Genomic DNA, 19,664 nt, shown 5'->3' with positions numbered 1-19,664 from the left:
ATACCAACTTCTTCCCAAAATGTTTAAAGTGGTGGAAAATCCCCTCAAAGCTGGATCAAACTGTGTGTTTAAGAACAGCTCCAAAGGGGACTCTTCTGTTGACGGGGGATATTTTTCTTTAGATGTAAGAAATATTCTGAGCCTCGAGCCTAGGAAGGAGGCCAACAGCAGCTCTGCAGCCGGAATACCGCCCCTTTCGAAAGCCATCACCACTACAGGAACCCTGGGTAAAGTAGTAGCCTTCTTTTTTTCTCTCTCTAGTTTTTGCAACTGTAATGACAGAAGATATTTCAGGGTTTTTGTGGGGTTTTTTTCCCCCAGTTCTAAAATGGTAATTGATAGTGTCGATCTTACCCTAATTCCTCCTATTTAAAATTTCTGTGGATTTACCAGATAACCTGAGGTGAGCATGGATTATTTATAATGGCTCCTTTAATGCCCAAATAGCAATCCGTCTAAAACCTTTCAAAAAAAAAAAAAAAAAGACATCCAAGGGGAGACCAGCCACCTCTTGAAAATTAGGAATAATAGTGTCAGCCACTGATCCATGGATAATGTTGCTGAAAACCTGATTAAAGTTTTTTTTTTTTTTTTTCTAAAAAGAAAACTCTTCCTGAATAAACAGTAATAAATATGGGACTTTTTAAAAACCCTACTTTTTTCTATCTGCTCTCAGTACTGTCTTATTTATTTAGTTATTTTAAATGGGTGATTGTTAAATGTCACTATGCATTTTACTACTATTTGTGACTGATGCAGAGCTGAAGCCACCCACTCAAATTGTGGATTTAAAAAAAATTAACAGAAAAGGAAAGAAAAAATTTAAAACAATCTAGTTGAAATCTTTTCTTAAAAATTCATTAGGCAGCGAAATTCAGCTGCGGATGAAACATTTGTGTGCGGAGAGTTGACACAGATTTCACTCTGTAATAGATGTGAGTGCATATTGCACTCTGCTGCATGTGTTTGGAGGGCTTGGGGAAGATGCGGTGTCTTGCGTCTTCTGCGAATTCCCGAGTTCAGGAGCAGAGACGGAGGTTACCCGGGACTGCTAATCCCCAGACCCAGTGGGTTCAGAGGCGCCCTCCTGGATTTGCGGGCCTCTCCCGAGGAGACGCTAGGGGTTTGCTGATTTATGCGCATTCCTTTAAACTTGATCAAATGCGTGTCAGCCGACCAGGACCTGGAGAATCAGAGAAATGTGCAGCGAGTTGCTCACATCCCATTTCTCATAAGCAAAGATGTCGCGTTATCCAAAAGGCAGAGGAAGATTTATGCCTGGGTTTTAGGACAGGCACTATAATTAAGTTTTCATCGTCTAGGCCGCCGGGTAAATAACAGCTGGCCTCATTCTTTATGAAAATGCCCACTCAATCTTTGCACATCTACGTATCTCTGATGAATGCCTGGGAGGTGCTTGCTATTTTCAATTTGATTTTAAAGGGAAGAAAAAAAGACATTGGCGCAGAAAAATTCCTCCGAAAAATCAGCCAAGGCCTTGCCACAGTTGATTTCATTTCTGCCCGGCTCTCATGGCACTGAAGAGCCGGATCCACCGGGCACAAATAATTACAACGGGTCTCAGAGATTTCCAAACCTCTACGGGAGGTTGTGCGGAGACATAGGGACTCCCCCAGGTACTGGGGTGTGAACTCCGAGAGCCACCCGATGTCGCACCCCTCGGGAACACAGGCGCGGCCCCAAACCCTCCATGCTTCTACAAGAACCCCCTACTCAAAATGGAGGCTTAGGCCCATGGAGAGCCAGCTTCCCTTGGACGGCACGCGGGCTGGTCCGGGCTGCGGCAGGACGGCGGGCGGAGGTCCCGGCGCGGAACCGCTAGGGCCGGGACTGTGAGGGTGAGTGGCCCCGCAGCTGAAGGCTGATGTCACCGCAGGCCGCGTGGGCCTTCGCGGGGCTCCCCGGGCGCGGCTGGATCAGGACAAGCCGATTCCAAGGAATGTTTGGTGCGGGTGCCCCCTTTCCCTCCCCGCCACGCCCTCCCCAAGAGAATAATCGGGTATTTAATTTCTCCCGGTCTTAATTCTTGGCAGCGTAGAAGGTGGTTTGCAACGGGAAATAAAACTTGACAGGAGCATTTTCTCTAAAAGGGGTTTTGAGACGAGCTGAAAAGAAACCGTGTTTTTCTCTACCAAATACTTCCGCTTTCTGAGCCTGGAGCCCAGGGGTGGGAGCGACCCGAGGGCGCGGAGAGCGAGCCGGGCACGCGGGGGCACGCGGGGCCACGCTGTGCACCCAGCAGCGGCCGCAGAGTCCACCCGGGTGGGAGGCAGCTTCGGGCCCCGCTGCGCCCCGCGCCTCTGCCACGCTCAGTTCCGCTGGGGTGTAGGCCCCGGCGCCGCCCGCAGCCCGAGGCCGGGACCCGGTGTACGGGACCTTGGCACCCTGAGTAGTACCCGGCAGGTCCCGGTTGGCACCCTGAGTGGTACCAGTACCCAGGCGCTGGCTGAGGGCGGCTGGGGTTAGGCGAGAGAAGAGGGCCCTGAAAAGGGCCTTAAGGAGCCTGGCGTTAGCTCTCAGCCTCTGGCCTGGGGAGTAGGCTACAGCAGCTCTCAAGAAGGGTGGTGAGAGCAGGGCTGGGGGCTTTGTTTCCCGCCGCAGGTTTGCGGACACTGCACAAAATGGAGGGGGAAAGAGGGTGAGCGCGCAGCAGGCGTGGGTCGAGCGGGCTGCTATTGGGTGGAAGAGGCTGGAGAGAGAGAGAGAGAGCAGCGTCCCCCTCCCCGCGGCTCAGCGAGAGCCCTCCTCTCGCGCCGTAAAGGTCAAGTCCTCCGAGCCACGGCCGCTTCCACGGTCAGGGCCGGTCGCCGCCGTGGCCTCAAGAAGGCACAGGACGCACAATTGGCTGGGCCGTCATTCCAGCGGCAAGCGGGTTCTGGTAGCCTGGGCTCGTGCACTGGAGGCACAGGTTCTTTCTTGAATTGCAACTCTCCTATCCCCAGCCCTGTTGGAAAGGAATCCCCGCAGCCACGGGTGGCCCAGGCTGTGTCCCCGTCCCAGAAGAGCGGGGTTTGCCCCAGTCCGGCAGACTTCGGAGCCCGCTAAGGCCTAGCGAGGGCGAGAGGGAGTGCCTGCAAGCCCAGGGGAGAGGACGTGGCTGGATCAGAGTTCTGGGTCCTGGTAGGAACATGGGGCCCAGCGGGGCTGGCCTGGCGGGGAAGAGGATAGGGAAGCCAAGACCCTGCTAGAAAGCCTCTCCTGGGGTCCCTGAGTCTAGGCCCTCCCTCAGTGCGTGGCAGGCTTTTGGTGCGACCTTTGATGCTCTTCTCCCGCCTAAAATCTGCACTGAGGTGTGAGGCACACCCTTTTAAGGTAAAAGCCCCTGACCCCCAGTCCCCAAGAATCTCTCACTGGGCTCTGCAAGGGAAAGAGCACCTAACCCCCTGCCCATAGCCTACCTGCAGCAGGTTAGAGCATCAGGCCGAGCGGTAAACAGCTTAAGCCTGATCGGCCGCTGAGCCTATCTCTCCAGGTGAACCAAAGAGAACCTGCAAAGGATTTATTTTCATGGAAGCCAAAAATCTGTGTTGTACCTCTAGGGTTGCATGGACGGGCTGGGCTATGGGGGCATATATAGCAGAAACAGTTGTCTGTGAATGGGTCCCATCGCAGAACTGCCTGGCAGGATGTGTAGGGGAAGAGGGCTGGATGGGGTGGTGGCTCTTCTACTGAGCCACCACAGGCACTGAGTGGAAATAGGAAGCAGTTGGAGCTTGGTGGCCTGGGGGCTTCCTGTGAGCTACAGCTGTGGGGACCCAGACCCTAGGACCAGAGTCAAACTTCGGGTTGGGCCACCCCCTTTTGTCTTCTTTATCACAGGCACACTCTGCTGGGGAAACCCGTCTGGGCCGAAGCTGCAGGGGGAATGGAAGGGAAACAAGAACTAGGCCTTCACCCTTCAAAGCCTCACCTAACCCATTTGTTTCCACTCTGCAGGGGGAAAAAAAAAAAATGTCTAACCCGTTGACAACAATAAAAATAAAAATAGTTATTAAAGGGAGTAATCTTCTCTTCTCCCTTCAGTTTGAGATTCACTAAAGTAAATGATAACCAGATTGCTTGGGTACTTGAGACTCTCAGCTGAGCCCTGTGCCCCACTCTGCAGTGGCCAGGGGAAGGGTATGGACTTTTTCAGATATTTGGGGGCTTTGGAGGATGACTGAACTTGCCAATCAGACCAAGCAGAATTATGAGGTCAATTTCAGGGCATTACCTGTTTGTGAGCTTTAGGGAAGTGAAAGGGAGCTTGGGGGAGAGTGGGGTGTCTGGACAAAGAGACAAATTAACCCCTGCCTCCACCTGGTAGTGATAGAGGTGATCTGATTTTTAATCGAAGCCTCAGTGCTGCCTCTGGGCAGCTACTGGAAAATGTGATGGATTGGCAATGATCTGGGAATAAGCCATGCCCTGAGAATACATACTGGGCCTTCCCAGAAACTCACCTCCCCAGCTCACCACGGAAGACAGATGTGCCACCAGGAACCCTTCGATTTGGAAAGAGATATTCCTGAAATGGAGGAGAAGAGCTCCGTTGCCATTTCTACCCAGGGCTTCCCGGCCAGTTCTTGCACCTATGTGCAATATGGTCACCAGGGTTGAAACACTCTTCTGTGTAGCTTTCTAGAAACAGTGCGACATTTGTGGACAGAGGAAAGTAAGGGCTCAGGCAAGCAGGAGGAAGCAAAATATTGATGGTGCCCTAAGCAATCCACAAAAAGAGAAACTTAACTGTAGCCATCGAGGAGTGAGATTCGGTCTGTCAAGTGGGTTCTGACCCTTCACAGGCCTATCCCATCTGGGTTGCTCAGCCTAGAAACGTAGGAGCTGGGTCTGCAGAAAAGGAGGAAGTGTTGGGGAAGGAAGGAGGGTAGAGAAGGGAGGGTAGAGGGAGGGAGATAAGCCGGACTTGTTGGGGCCTTGGGGTGGAGTATTCCAAAGAAGGGAGGTGGGAAACTCAGTTCAGGCTCTGGTGGAGGGAGGCCCAAAGTAGGGGTAGAGTCAGGGACCTAACAGTCCTCTTTCTCCATGCCTGAGTATTGGGTGCCCTCCTGTGGCACCTCAGCCCTTGCTCAGTCTAGTAGAGACATCAAAAGAGGTAGGGAAGAGGTGGGAGGTCCCAGCAGGTGAGACTGGCTGGAATAAGGCAGGGCAGGATTAGGAACTGTAAGGGGTACAGAACCCCCCCTGGGAAGGACAGTGGTGACTGAGGGCAGCTTGGCATTGACATTGAGACAAATGCCGGGCATTCAAAGGGCTGCATGTGCAAGCACTGGGGACTTCAAATTCTCAGATTTCTGGGACAAGGAGCAGCTGCTGCCTCCCAAGCCAGCCCCAAGGAGAGAAGAGGGTAGCCCAGTAGCTTTGCCAGTTGGAGCTGGGAAGCCTGGAGTGTGGAGGTGCTCCCCACCACCCAGCTCTATCCTCTCTTGGAGTGAGAGGGTGTTAAGCTGTCTGTCAAGTGACGATCCTTGCAGCTCAAGTCCCTTGAATTACTGCTGGAAACGCCCCCAGCACAACAACCGCGGTGACAAGGCTTCACATTGCCCGGTGCACACCGACCGCCCAGAGGCCACACCGCCTGGGCACTGCCCGACTGCGCCTAACCGCTGCCTCCCGGACCCCTCCGGCTGCAAGAAGAAGCAGAGGCGGCAGAGGCGGCAGAGGCGCATGGACACACTTTATTCCGATATTCCGCCTTCGAAGGCGGTGGAGCGAAGCGTAAGCCTCAGGGATGGTAGTCCTCAGCGAGGAGGGTCCCGGAGGTGCTGTGCAAGCCCTCCCCCCCAACCTTTGCGGCCAACTCAGGCGAAGCCTCGGAAGGGCTCTGCCTGTTTTGCTGACCAAATCTCCTTGTTAGCCGTTTCCGCCTGACAAGCCTGGCGCGGACGTCGGCCTTCTCCTCTCCGGGTGGCCACCTCCATATGCCGCGCGGGGAGCGATGGGGCCAGGCCCCGCGGAGGGCTGCCTGGACCTTGAAGTTTGGAAAAACAAGAAGAGACTGAACCGGCTCCCTCCCTTCTCTGCAGACACACACGCACCGTCAGGCCGCCGCCACTTCCTGCCTTTGTTTTTCTTCCTCCAAACATTTTTGGCCTCTTGCATTAGCCGCGGTGGGGCTCTGGGTTGACGATAAAAGGAAATTAACGCTGAAGACAGTTTTCTGGAGTTGGCCTGCGCTGTGGAGCTCCTGAGAAAGAACAGCTCCTGGGAAGCCAGTCGCCAGGGCCAATGTCACAGCCTTACCCGCCCCGGCCTCTTCAAGAAATGGAATTCGGACTTGGCCTTCCGGGCGGCCTTAGCCCCAGTCGAGTCTTTCCCAGAGCCCAGTGGGCTAAGCTCGGCTCTTGGACCTCCTGCGAAGCGGAACAGTCAATCATAGGCTCAGAGCAAAGTCAAAACCAAGGACTCGAAGGTCTGCCTCCCCTTCTTCCCCCAGATTTGGTCTGATCCTCAGAGCTGCGCCCACCCCTCACCCCAGCCGCCTGCCTGGCGAAACCTTCACATTCACACCGCCAGCATATTCCACACACGAGGGCAGGAGCGGGCAAAGCTGGGACATTGCGCAGCCTTCGGGACCAGAGTACCCTTCTATCCCTATTGCTCGCGTTCCGCCGCTCCAGGCTTTTTCCCTTCTGCTGATATCAAAAGCCTTTTCCCTCATCCGTCCTCACGGCAGCGCCCCCACACACCCCTTCCAGTCTGCAAGTCCCTGCGGGCACCCCGATTCGGTGCAGCCTGCCGAATTGTCCTGCCAGCCGCTCCCGGTGCGCCTTTCTCAGCCCTAGTCTTTCCTCCGGAATTCGCCTTTGTCTCCTGCGGACACCCATGGGATCCAGCCCTGCCAGCACCTTCTCGGTTTGGCCCTTGAGGAGGATATAGGAGGCAATGGTTATGCGGAACAGCGCGCATCCCCATACCGACCTCTCTGCGGGGACCACTGACCCTGGCACCAGGGGAAAACCGATCTAATTAAGAGAGGGGCTGCGTGCCGCTGGGGGAGGTGGCCTGGAGTCCCCCGCTGGCGGGCCACCACAGCCCCGTCTGCTCAGGCACAAGCTGAAGTTGACTGCCAAAACTGCTATAAAACCGCAGGTCTGTCTAGAACAGTTTTCGGTTTTCCTAGACGCCCCCGGGTTCAATTATGGTCTTAAAAGCCCTAATACAAGTGCAAGAATTTGTTTGCCTTCACCCAGGGGCGGGGCGAGCCCCGCAATGGTGGCGCCTTTGTTATGGCAAAGTCACTGAAACCCTTCATGCATTCCTTTTGTTGGAAGGTAGGGGTGGCGGGGACTGGGTGGGCTGCAGGGAGAGAGTTTGGGATAGCCAAAATCAAGCCGGGGAGCAGCTCGAATACCGCTGTTTGAGACTTCTCTTCTGCCTTTTATATTGTGTCTCTAAATAAGAGATGCTGTGGAGAAACAAATATTTTGCCTTGTTGGTCCCTGCTGGAAATAGAGTTTTTTCACTGCAGGGCAATTCTGTAAATGTGCTTCCCAGCTTTAGGAGGTCTGAAGCTACTCTTCTCCAATAACCTTCCTTCCCACTAGACCTTCACACTCACAACAGCACTTCTGCCCTCTGGACAAGCCACAGTGGACAAATATGTCAAGCTGAAGATGCACAAATAATTTCAAGTTCAGTTCTCAGGGATTCAATGGACATGAAAGTTCTTGTAGCAAATCTTGAATAAAGAGTTCATTAAACCTATGTGTCCGAGTAGCTTGATTTGTGATGAGCAATCCTTGTAAGGGGTGGGGGGAGGAGGTGGAGAGCCACATAAACATTAATGCTAATAAATTAGTTTACTCAACTACAGAGTAATTACTCCATATTATTGATATTTACAGCAGGTATTCAAATGCAATGGTAGGCCATTATTTGGAGAAAATACATAATGAAAATATTTCTTTTCCAGTGCAATACATGATTAGATTTGTTATTGAGTCAGTTACAGTCAGCTCAGCAATAAATAAATAAATCGATGTTGACACTTAAATGCCAAAGATCTTAGAGTTTATACTCTAAATCTCCCCAAGATATGTAAATACCTTTGGCTATTTCCTGGAGAGGGAAAAGGAAAAGGTTATCTTTTTCATTTTTTCATTTTCCTTCAGTAACACCCCAGCTCCGTCCAAGAAAAGAGTTGTTGGGAGGCCTCAGGTCTGGGCCCCTCTCAGCTCCTGGCCCTGCCTGGCCGCGCTGTGTCCTCTCCCTTCTTTCGCTTCCTCCAAACTGCTCCTTCAATTCTGCAGGATGCGGAGCATATTTTGCCTTCTTAATTTATTTTTTCATCTTCCCAAGAAAGCTAGACTCCTAGTACTGCTATGGCCTGTTTCTATCCTTAGCAGAACCTAGCCTTTTCAAGGCATCCCTGTCTCCCCAGGTGCAGGGTTTGGGTAGCACCTCTCCTTTCTCTGGTATTGTAGTCCTTCTGTGGAATAAGCAGTAGGAGAGGCACAGAGCTCTCTGAGTTTTTGCCCTACACTATCCCTTGCTTTCACTCTCACACATTGCAAGGAAGGCGAATAGGAGAGCAGACAGGTTACCCCTTTCTCAGCCACCTCTCCTTGGCACTCAGCCCATTCTTGCCACCCCCATTCTCCCCACACCCCTGGAGCTCTACAAGCAGCCTGGTGGGCCCCCCACGAAGATGCAGCATACCCAGGAGAAGGCTCCTCGGATGTCAGCGCCTCTAAAACAGCCCAAGGCTTGCCTCAATTGCATGGTTTCCCGACTCCTCAGCTCCAGAAGACCAGGCAGACGGGTGGACCGGTGAGCAGCGGGGCAGCAGCCCCTGTGCCTCTGTCTCTGCCGAGTCACTCGGAAGCCCGGCAGGCAGCGAGAAGAAGGGGGTTTGTCCAAGGACAGAAGGTGGGATGAGGAGGCAGGCAGGGAAGATGAAGGGAGAGGTGGATCCCGGGTAAGACGAAGGCCCTTCCGGGCCCTGCGGATCAGTGACAAACAGCGGGGAGAAGCCGTTCTGGCTGTCGGCGGTTTAGGGACGGACGGCACTAAAGCGCTTCGGAAGTGACCATGAATGCGAGCGTGTAATCAAGTCACCGTGCAAATCGGACAAGCCACTAGGCAGGCACATCCACGGCATCAAACCCGGGCCCCGAAGGAGTTCCGGCTAGGGTCGGAGGCAGAGGTGCTTCCCAGAGCAAGTCTATGGGAGGGGGGGCTGCGAAGAAGGGTTGCAAATGCGAGCCTCCAGGAGAACAGACTCCTAGATCACAGGTCACACAGCGACGGGCTCCCACCTGGCTATCCCCAGCCCAGGGCATCCCTCACCCACCCGGGTAGCTGCGGGTTGGGGGGCAGAACAAGAGTTGAGTTCTCACCGCCCTCCGCACACTGGAGAACCAGGACCCTAAAATTGAGAACTAGCATGCTGCATGGGGGCGCACCCCAGCCTCTCTGCGCGCCGGGAGGCCCCCCAGCCAACATGAGTTACACCGGCGATTACGTGCTTTCGTTGAGAACACCGAGTGACGATCTGTTGCTTCCCCTGAGGTGGCTACAAAGAAAGGAAGCCGGGAGGGAGGGGAGGGGAGAAAAAAAAAGGAAAGGGGGGTGGAAAAAGGCCCGGACTAGCTCGCAGCTTGTCAATTTCAACATCGGGTCACATGACCAGCACCTCCCTGCTAAGGATGGGGATAGATTTCCACGTCAGCTTACGTCTCCAAATTTCTACTTCACGGATCCGCTTCAAAGAGGCAGCTGCAGTGGAGAATCATGTTAAGCTCGGCTACTGCGGAGAGCCCAAGGTAGCCCAATGATGGATTTTGATGAGCGTGGTCCCTGCTCCTCTAACATGTATTTGCCAAGTTGTACTTACTACGTCTCGGGTCCAGATTTCTCCAGCCTCCCTTCTTTTCTGCCCCAGACCCCGTCTTCGCGCCCAATGACATACTCCTACTCCTCCAACCTGCCCCAGGTCCAACCCGTGCGCGAAGTGACCTTCAGAGAGTACGCCATTGAGCCCGCCACTAAATGGCACCCCCGCGGCAATCTGGCCCACTGCTACTCCGCGGAGGAGCTCGTGCACAGAGACTGCCTACAGGCGCCCAGCGCGGCCGGCGTGCCTGGCGACGTGCTGGCCAAGAGCTCGGCCAACGTCTACCACCACCCCACCCCCGCCGTCTCGTCCAATTTCTATAGCACCGTGGGGAGGAACGGTGTCCTGCCACAGGCTTTCGACCAGTTTTTCGAGACGGCCTACGGCACCCCGGAAAACCTCGCTTCCTCCGACTACCCCGGGGACAAGAGCGCCGAGAAGGGGCCCCCGGCGGCCACGGCGACCTCCGCGGCTGCAGCGGCGGCGGCCACGGGCGCGCCAGCAACTTCAAGTTCGGACAGCGGCGGCGGCGGCTGCCGGGAGGTGGCGGCGGCGGCGGAGGAGAAAGAGCGGCGGCGGCGCCCCGAGAGCAGCAGCAGCCCTGAGTCGTCTTCCGGCCACACTGAGGACAAGGCCGGCGGCTCCAGTACGTATAAAGGCAGCGCCCTGCGCTTTATGAAAGGGGAGTTGGAAATCTAGCGCAGCACCGCTGTTAAATTTTTATATGCTGTTTTATAAGCATATAAGGTTTATGAAGGGCCTTTAGGTTTCCCCCAACAAAACTTTGTTATAAAAGGCGGGATCACGTGGCGAGTGCTGAAATTGGCCGTGAAATACCCACCGGCCAAGGCATGCCTGCAAAAAAAAAAAAAAAAAAAAAAACAACCCCCCTTTTCCCTTTTTTCCCTTCTCAGCTCCCAAGCCCGGCAGCTCGACCCCGCTCGGGGCCAGCTCCGGGCTGGGGAGCCAGAGGTGGGCGCCTGTAAATTCCCCCTGCTAGGGCTCTGGGAGCCTTTGATAGCGAGGTAATCCGGAGATTTTTATAAAAGCCATGTGTTGCGCAGGGACTCCAGTCCCGGCCGGGATTCAAAGGCGTCGCTGTTTAACGACTGCGCTAGGAGCGCATTTAACAGATAAAGTAGCCCGCTTAGCTCCAGCAATATATTAAAAGAAACAAATTAACCCAAAGTTGGCCTTTTTGTCCAAAGGAAGCCATTTTCCTCTGGCGTGGTGGCAATTATGTGCCTCCTTCTGCCCAACTGCATGTTATTCACAATTGTTATTCAATCTGTCAAAAGTGATTATTATTTTTTGGGGGGGTCTTGTGGGTCTTTTTTTTTTTAAGGGGGAGCAAGTAGAGCCTGCCCGCAGCTTTGGGAAGCCCCCTTTCCCTTCACCCTACCTAAAATAGCGCCGCTGCTCTGCCGCGTGCAGGGTGGCTGTGTGGCCGTGGTGCTCAGTGAAAGCCCAGGGTAGGGGGCTTCCGCCGCCACCTCCCTACCTCAGGGGAGCCAGGAGGCTGGCCGAGGAGGCAGAAGCTGGTGGCCAGGACTTGGGCTGACAAAGACCCGGCAGCCGCCCCAGATGTTAACGACTGCCCAGTCTTGGCCGCAGCCGAGGAAGACTGGGACTGGAGCCGCCTTTACTGCCTTGAGAAGGGGCAGCCCAGGTGCTGGAAGGTGAAATGTCCTCAGGCGGCTGTTTGTTTAGTCTGGCCGGCGAGAGGCAGCCGGCAACCCCCACTCTGCGGCTTTCAAAGAGGCTTAGGCAGCGCAAACTCGCCTGTTGCTATGCGAAGCCCTCCTTTCTGTTCTGGGGGCAGCGGGAGCAGCTTCCCCGGGGGGCTATCTAGGGAGCTGGCTTTCATCTGTGGCTGAGCCTCCAACTGCGGCCCGTTCCAAGCCCGCAGTCTGAGCGACAAAAGCAGGGGCTTGGGGGGACTTTGACGAGGCTTGGGCTGGACCACCAGTTCCTGTGGCAGCCGTTCTCCTCAGCTATGGGCTCTGGGGTGGATTGCAGCCCCTACACCTGGCTCACCCCCTGCCTTTTCTCCCTCCACAGGTGGTCAACGCACCCGCAAAAAGCGCTGCCCCTATACCAAGTATCAGATCAGAGAGCTGGAGCGGGAGTTCTTCTTCAGCGTCTACATCAACAAAGAGAAGCGACTGCAACTGTCCCGCATGCTCAACCTCACTGACCGTCAAGTCAAAATCTGGTTTCAGAACAGGAGAATGAAGGAAAAAAAAATTAACAGAGACCGTTTACAGTACTACTCAGCGAATCCGCTCCTCTAAGGCTCCAGCAGCTGGAATTGGGTGGGGGGCTTCATACACAGCAGATAATATGCAGATTTTGCCCTTGACAAGGTCAAGCCACATGGTGACTTTTGAGAAAAGGTGTGCAAGAGAGGGATGCATGGAGATAGCCCCACAGGAGATGGCCTGGGACTCTCTTGGTTAAGATGTTGGTGGTTAAGATTCCTAATAATCATTGGATTCTGAGAGCTGTGCATCAGCTAGAATGACAGGTTTGGGACCCCTGGTGGTTCACTCTTGGAACCTGCAGAGCTGTGGGCTGGGTGTGGTCTCCACTCGGGACTGGGCCCCCTGCCAGGTCCCCTGAAGGCTAACCCCTCCACATCCTCCCTCTACTGGGAGCCTACCCACCCCCAGGACCCCTGAGTCAAAAAGCTGTGTGCTCTCCAAGCCCAGTTCAGCTTGGGGACAGGGGCAGGAGGAAGGTAGGATTACTAGGTGCCCAGAATGAGGCTGCTTTCCAAAGCCAAGGTGAACAGCGGCTGGACTTAGAGGTGGCTATGAGGTAGAAGAGGGCTGCAAAACCTTGTGGGAGAAGAAATCTGTGATTCCAGGTGGTGTTCGTGTCTTTTCACTCCTCCCAGCCACCCACCACACTGATCCAGGCTTGAGTTCCTAGCCACCGCCTCCTACAGCCCACCTGGTTTTCCTTTCTACCAAATGAGGTTCTTCGCTCCAGCCTGCCACTCAGGCCCAAAGCCTCATCGCAGAGTGGAGTGTTCCCTGAGGTGGGAGATACGGAAAGGCCAAGAGGCTGCTGCCAGACCACTGGCCCCTGAGATCTCCGCAGGAAATGGCTGTGGAGTGTGGCAGTTTGGCGAAGTCTCCACCACACTTAATGAAGCTTGGATTTGCTCAGTGTCTGGCTCCGGAGCAGCGGGCCTGGCCACCAGGTCCCCAGCTTTGGCTATGAGGGCCTTGAGTCCCCCAAAACACCGGGTTCCAGCACCACACTCTGCCCTCATTGGCTCCGGAACTGAGCTTGGAAGCTCCCGGTGACCCTCCAAGAGCCTGAGAGTGAGGTGGAATTATTTTAAAAGATAAATGTTATATTATATATATATTTCCCTGAAGGAACCAAAGCGAATTTTAAAAGATGCAATGTAGAGGGGAAAAAAGATGATGGAAATATTTAAAGGCTCTATCTGTTTACAGTGTTCCATGGTTAAACTCGCTCACTGCTAAGAATATTTGAATGTATGCTTCATACAGGGATGGTGTTCAAAAACTTGTAAATAAAGGAACCATAACCAATTTACTTTTGTTTTGTTTTGTTTTTTGCCATTAATTGATTTCCTTTGGGGTGTTGGAGGGGGCGGAAAAGGCGTTGAGAATGGTCTTTTTAATCTCTTGCAACATTTGGAAACTGTTAGGGAAATGCTCAGAGGCAGCCGGCCTGCCCGGCCTGGGGACCGCATCTGGGAAAGCCAGGCACCCTCCCGCTGAATCCCCTTTGCCTCCCTATATTAAGAAATGTCTGATAGCTCCATTTGTACTGGGAATGTTGGCCTGTCCTCAGCTCTGCTTCTTACCCACCATGTGTGTCGCAGCATGTATACAGGGAACAGGGCACAAGGAAAATAAAGACGGTGGAAATTTGAGTATCCTGGTGTGACATTCCTCTCCCTGATCGCCTTTTACTGCCAAATGTCTGCCCCCCACCCCCCAACACACCCTACCTAGCCCAGGGCAAGTTTTCAGGCCCCTGAGGGGGTGAGATGGTGACTGAGTCAGAAATTGGCTACAATAGGGACCAGGATTAGCCAAAGTGGTTGGCTAGGTCCTTGTAGGAAGCGAACACCTGGGGAAGGGGTATCTCAGGGCCTGGAATATGGGACTTTATCCCCTCAGACCGACCTCAGCCCTGCAGAGGGGCTTGGGGCTTGAGGTGGCCAATGGGTCAGACTCCAGCTGTCCTCACTCACCTCAGGACTGGCAGGCCTGCCGTGGGACCTTCCAGGGCCCCATGGAGGCTTCAGCAAGAGGGAGCCCGGTCTGAGTTCCAAAGCAGAGCAGACTCCCAGGAGCCTCTAAGGGCACTTTCACCCTAGCTCCCAGTGGAGGCTGCTTTTTCCCTTTGGGAAAAAAAGGATTCCGGTTTCCTCTTTGTTTGCTGCCTTTGAACTTCTGCCTTAAAATTGGACATCACCCATAACCTTGAGGAGAAGGGTTGAAAGGACAGAGCCTTTTGTTGCCCACCCCACCCTCTCTTCAGCCACCCAGGCAGGGCCAGAAGAGCAGATAGGGTCGCATTTGGAGAGAGGCCCCAGACCCCAGTCTGTTTATTTGTTTGTGTGTTTGTCTAACTGGCGCGACTGGGGGAATCCAGCTGAAAGGGGAGTGGGACAGACCCGGAGATAAATGTCTAGGTTGATAGGCAGACACGCAGAGACGAACAAGGGCCCTCCTGGGGGGGCAAGGAGGGGGCGGGCTGGGAAGCCTGGGTTTAGGGAAAGACTTCCTTTGGGATGGTTAAAGATTAACCAAAGTCTCTCAAGTTGCTTGAGAGAGTCTAGCCAGGAGGACTGCTCGCGGGCGGGCGGCAGGCGGGCGCGGGTTTGATTTCTGAGCCCTATAAAAGCCCATCCTCGGATGGCTGTGACAATGTGGTCGTAAACCCGTCCGGGGCCGGCCAATTTGCATATTTGGAATGCGCCCCTATAAACCCGGCTGGGGTTTTGCAGCGATTTCTTAGATGTAAAAATGAGATCTCAATAGCAGCGGCTGGACACATCCTCTCCTCTCTTCCTCTCTCTCTCCGGAGCCGGTTTCCCTCTCTCGGCTCCGGGCTGGAGCTACGGCCCGGCCTAGGCGCGCAGCCGCCACCAGATGGCGCACTTCCGATCAATGTCAAAGCCGCCGGGGAGCCGGGAACCCCAGCGTGATTCTTGGCCTTTGTTCGCTTCTGATACTAAGAGCAGCACGGTACATTATTTCACTTGTCCTGCTCCCCTTCGTATCAGAAAAAGGGGGCTCACCCTCAAGAAGCGGTTGGTATTGTAATTTAAAGCAACGCGCATTCGCTAGGCCTCGAGAGCGTCGCCGCGCGGAGAAGCCAACTGCCCCCTTGGCAGTGATATCGGAAATGTGTCAAGGTAAGAGGCCACAAGTTTAGCAATTTCAGTCTGGTGGGGAGGGAGTGAGGAGGTGGCCGACGTGTAAGGGCTCTCGGGAACGTGGCTAGGTTTGTGGAGTGACGCGGTAGGCAGCCCCCACCCCGTTGCTCCCGAAGGTTGGAAAGCAGGGGGAGGCCTAAGTAGAAAGTTGGGAATTTTAGCTTCTTGCGCCAGCATTTCATTCAAGGCGAATCTTTCGGTTTTGTAGAAATATTCAGAATAGAATGAGCCAGGGATGAGAGGCGTCTAGGCTAAAGGTTTCCAGCTGTGCTGCGATAGGGGGTTGTGGGAGGGCAAAAAAAAAAAAAAAAAGGAGGTGACGGGGCTGAGGAAAACGGAAAGTTTCCATTCTAAACAATGGGGTGGTAGAAGCCTGCGGGCCGCTAAGGCGGGATTATTCCCAGGGCCAGACGTCCTGGAGGTCCCTGGTTTCCGACTAGGTGCATCTATAGGTCTGCCCACAGCGTAGAGAAAACCTTTGTTTGAAAAACGGTCAATCTGGAGAAGTCGCAAGTGATTTTTGAGAGTGCCAGACAAGTCTCTGTATTGCAAACTTGGAGTACGTGTTATAAACCCCGCTGGGATTTTGTGGCAATTTCTTACATGTGAAAATTAGATCTTTTGTAAAAGATATTTTGCAAATATGCAAAAATGTATTGGTAAATACCAACACATTTTTTAAAAGCTGCAACCGAGGATAAATTTTGATGGAGCAATCACTCTATGGGGTTGTCGTCAAGCACATTTTAAACAATAAAAATTAACTTACATTTTGGGGGCCGGATTCAAATTCCCGCTTTCTCTTATGTTTAATTTTTTCCACTATTTTTCCATTCGTTTCTGAACATCGTTTTCTTTTCCCAAATATACAGTGCACGGTGAGCGGTAGGAATCCCAGAGAAGCAAGTATTGCCTGTTTATTGAGTAAATTTTGCCTATCATAGTTACTAGTCTTTGCTGAGGGCTAGGTCCCAAACTATACCAGAGCAAAGCAACCAGACAAGGAATGAGCGCTCACCCAGTGAGCTGCTCTCTGCAGCGGGAGCCCTCCCTGCAATCACAGAACCGCCTCCAGTTCTAAGGCCAGAGGCGGTTTATTATGAACAAAACTAAGAATATTGCAATTCAAGGGGTGTGTGAAAAGGCCCCAACACTTCCCTAACAGGGGAAGGGCCATCTCAATGGTTGGATTTAGAAAAACTTTAAAAGAACGTCATTGCTTGTGGAAAAAATTTCTAACTATGCATAAATGTGTGGATCTGAGAAGCTATGATTTTTTATTTTTTATTTATTTTTTATTTTTTTTTGATAAAGCCGGATATGTAAAATAGCGTTTATTTTTTCCTCTGTGGGACCGAAGCCCCCCTCCACCGCTGGATAATTCAGAGTCATGAAAGCACTGAGAGTGCCCTCCAGGTACAAATTGTTTACTAGCAGTTTTAATCTCAGGACCTAGTATTTTTTTCTTTGGGAATTTGTTTTAAATAGTAGTTTATTTCTTACAAGGGCCTACTCAGGAGTACCTAGTGAACTGTAGCCTAATCCTTGCCAACGGTCTTAATCCATGGGCCTGGTGTTTACTTTGGCTCCATAGGGCTGGTGGGTTATTACCCAGGTAGAAATGGGCAATATTTACTCCTAAATAAAACATGGGCTCTGGAGGCTGCTTCGTAACCGCTGCATAAGGCCTGGTTGAGGCAAGCAGGCACCGAAGGTGTAGGTCAAAGATACCCTGAGGGAGAGGGAGAAATTGAGTAGTTGGGAAGAACGGCGAAAAAGAAAGAAGGCAAATGAGCACGAGGGAGGAAAAGTGCTTGGAAGCCGACCCATACTACAATTGAATTGCTTTCTTAATCTCTTGGGGTGAGGAATCTCGGGGGAAGCGGAGGATCGATAAATGGAATATTTTATTGTGAAATCTAACACCTCAGTGTTAAAGTCTAGGGAGCACGGGAGCCTTGGGGGCCGGTTGGGCTGCTAGTGGCTAGGAGACCAACCGAGAGGGCCAAGGAGGCATTTAACTTGAGTTTCTGCTGCGTGGATATCCTTTCATTTAAACCAGCAGAAGCCGACCGGGTGCACCGGCAGTATCTCCCGCTCAACAAGCCCTGGTGGGAGTTGGAAGGCAGTCCTGGGCCAGAGAGGGCTCCCATACACGAGCTTAAATGCCTTTTTTTTTTTTTTTTTTTTTGCAAAAAAGAGCTCAAGCCCAGCATCCCGTTTGGCTTATTACAAGCGGGAAAAAGTCATGCTAAAGAAACACATCTGGCTCTTCACAAAAAGGCCACTGAAGACCCAAGTGCCAATGCCATGGCCTGCGAGGCCCGGCAGGCCTTCCAGCCCCTCTACTCCTCCGCCAGGGCAGCCTTTTGTAGCAGATGCAGTACAAGCTGACGTTTGCAACCTTGTTGGCACGTGCAAGTCCCTGGATCCTATCCAGCTTAGAAGCCCATTTGGCTGCCCTTCAGGGCCCTGACCTGAGCTGCCTGCCACAGGGCACCCAGCTTGTCTTACCAGCCAAATTGGCAGGGGCCGCCCAGTCCCAGGAGACTAGGGGACTCTGGAAGACCCAAGGAAAAGACTTTGAGGGGTGTGTGAATTCCTTTGAAATGATGGATCAAATTGTGGAAATATACAGATATGCATTTTTCAATGAATAAGTCAAAAGTTACTTAGATTTTCCAAAATGGTCCTGACTCCCTAAAAGGTTAAGAAACATAGGTTTAGATCATTGCCTCTTACTTCAAGTGGTCTCCACAATCTCAAACATATACTGGACTTTCCCAGAACTTCCTGGAGGAAGTTGCTTTCTGCATTTAGCCTGGAGAGGAATGGTTCTAGGCCCAAGTCCTGGCCCACTAACCTGATATGGCTCATTTTTTGAGAGGAAACCTCTATGCTCTTGGGACCTACTTCCCAAATGACACAGCTTTTCTTAGAGGCATGGGTAGTGCTGAAGAGCAAAGCTTCCTTCCTAGGCAGTCCCCAGCCTGTGGCATTTCCAAGTGGCATTGTTAAGGGCAACAGTCCCAGCCAGTTCCACCCCTCTGGTGAGCAGGGTAAGGACCAGGCAGATCCGGGAAGCTAAATATAGGTTCATTGGCTGCGGTGCTCTGAAGCTTTTCTGCACTCAGGTTCGTCCGCCTCATGAGCATAGCAGGAAAAGAATTTGCCTTGGCTTTGGGCTCAGGAGCATGCGAAGAGCAAAGGAGAGTTAATGATCTCAGGGCACAGACCCCGTCTTGACTCCTCTAAGCAGCTGCTGCAGCTTAAAAACCCTTTCAGGCTGGAAAGAGCTGGGTCTCTTGTGCTCTCTCCCCTCCTGTTTCTCTCTTTTCTCTCCTTCTGTCCGTCTCTCCTTCTATCTCTCTATTTTTCTCTCCATCCTCCTCCTGGGCACCCTGATGCTCAGTCCTCAGGGCCGGGTCACCGTGGGGCGCCGAGGTGGAAGTGGCTGGAGCGCCGCGCTAGCGGTGGAGCGGCCTTCTGGGCCGGGAGCTCGGAGCCGCCATGGTCCGCAGCGACCGCAGCTTCTGGAATCTCAGAAGCCAGAGCTGGAGCTCTACCTAGCCAGCTCTCTCGTGCCCTTTCAGGGTCCTCTCAGGTTCCTCTTCCTCCAGAAGCCAGGGCTGCGTTCACACTGGGAGGAAGGAGGCAAAGTGCCGCACATATGACCGGGATGCAGGAGTCTTTCCCAGCCTCAGGCAGCGGCCTGAGCGGTCTATTTTCTGGGATGCCGGCGTTCAGCAATGCCAGCTCCAGCTGTAGCCGGAGGGGCAGACAGGCCTGAGGTATCTTGGAGACCTGTAGCCCACAGGCCAGGGACAAAGCAGAGACCTCCCGGGCTCCATTGGATCTGGCCGGAAAACGTTCCATTTCCTGAGACTAGTACGAGGGTCACACTTGGGGGCTAGCACCCCAGGCCGGCCATTTCCAGCTGGCTAAAACAGCGCCCCTGAGTCTGCTGAGCAAAGGGCCTGGCCTCCACATGCTCTTATAACAGGGCCAGAAGCCCAGCCCGGCCTAGCAGGGAACGGATTTCCTCACCGGGGCCTCGTTAAAATGCACACATTGCAGGAGTTAGGACTGCCCTAGCGGAGGGTATGGGAGGGAGGGGGAGAGGGGAGGGGACAGAGAGGCAGGAGTGTAGTGACATTGCTTCTTGTTGTAGCCTCCAGGAGCATATAAGTGCCAAAGCTAACAGGAGAGCAGGAGCATAAGGCAGCAGAGGTGACACCGTGTACACCCTTCCAAGTCTCCCCCTTGGGCCAGCCAAGGATCCCAGGGCCACCATTTTACTTCCCGAAATGACTGTTGGCTTAGAGTCTTCTCTGGGTGATGAGGGGATGCTTGGACCTAGCTCTGGCCTTGAGA

The 19,664-nt window shown here is 53.3% G+C and overlaps 1 protein-coding gene across 1 annotated transcript; it reads left to right on the top strand.

Moving 5' to 3' along the window:
- Positions 1-9,670: 9,670 nt before the first annotated feature.
- On the top strand, positions 9,671-13,429 carry HOXA11 (homeobox A11). The gene is made up of 2 exons (XM_017527052.2): positions 9,671-10,505; positions 11,921-13,429. Exons 1-2 carry the CDS (start codon positions 9,797-9,799, stop codon positions 12,151-12,153), a joined length of 942 nt encoding a protein of 313 aa, XP_017382541.1. The 5' UTR covers positions 9,671-9,796; the 3' UTR covers positions 12,154-13,429.
- Positions 13,430-19,664: the final 6,235 nt, after the last annotated feature.

Source organism: Cebus imitator, unplaced genomic scaffold, assembly GCF_001604975.1.
Source record: "Cebus imitator isolate Cc_AM_T3 unplaced genomic scaffold, Cebus_imitator-1.0 Scaffold45, whole genome shotgun sequence".
In the NCBI taxonomy this organism is placed as follows: domain Eukaryota; kingdom Metazoa; phylum Chordata; class Mammalia; order Primates; family Cebidae; genus Cebus; species Cebus imitator.
This window is presented reverse-complemented; position numbering and strand designations above follow the sequence as displayed.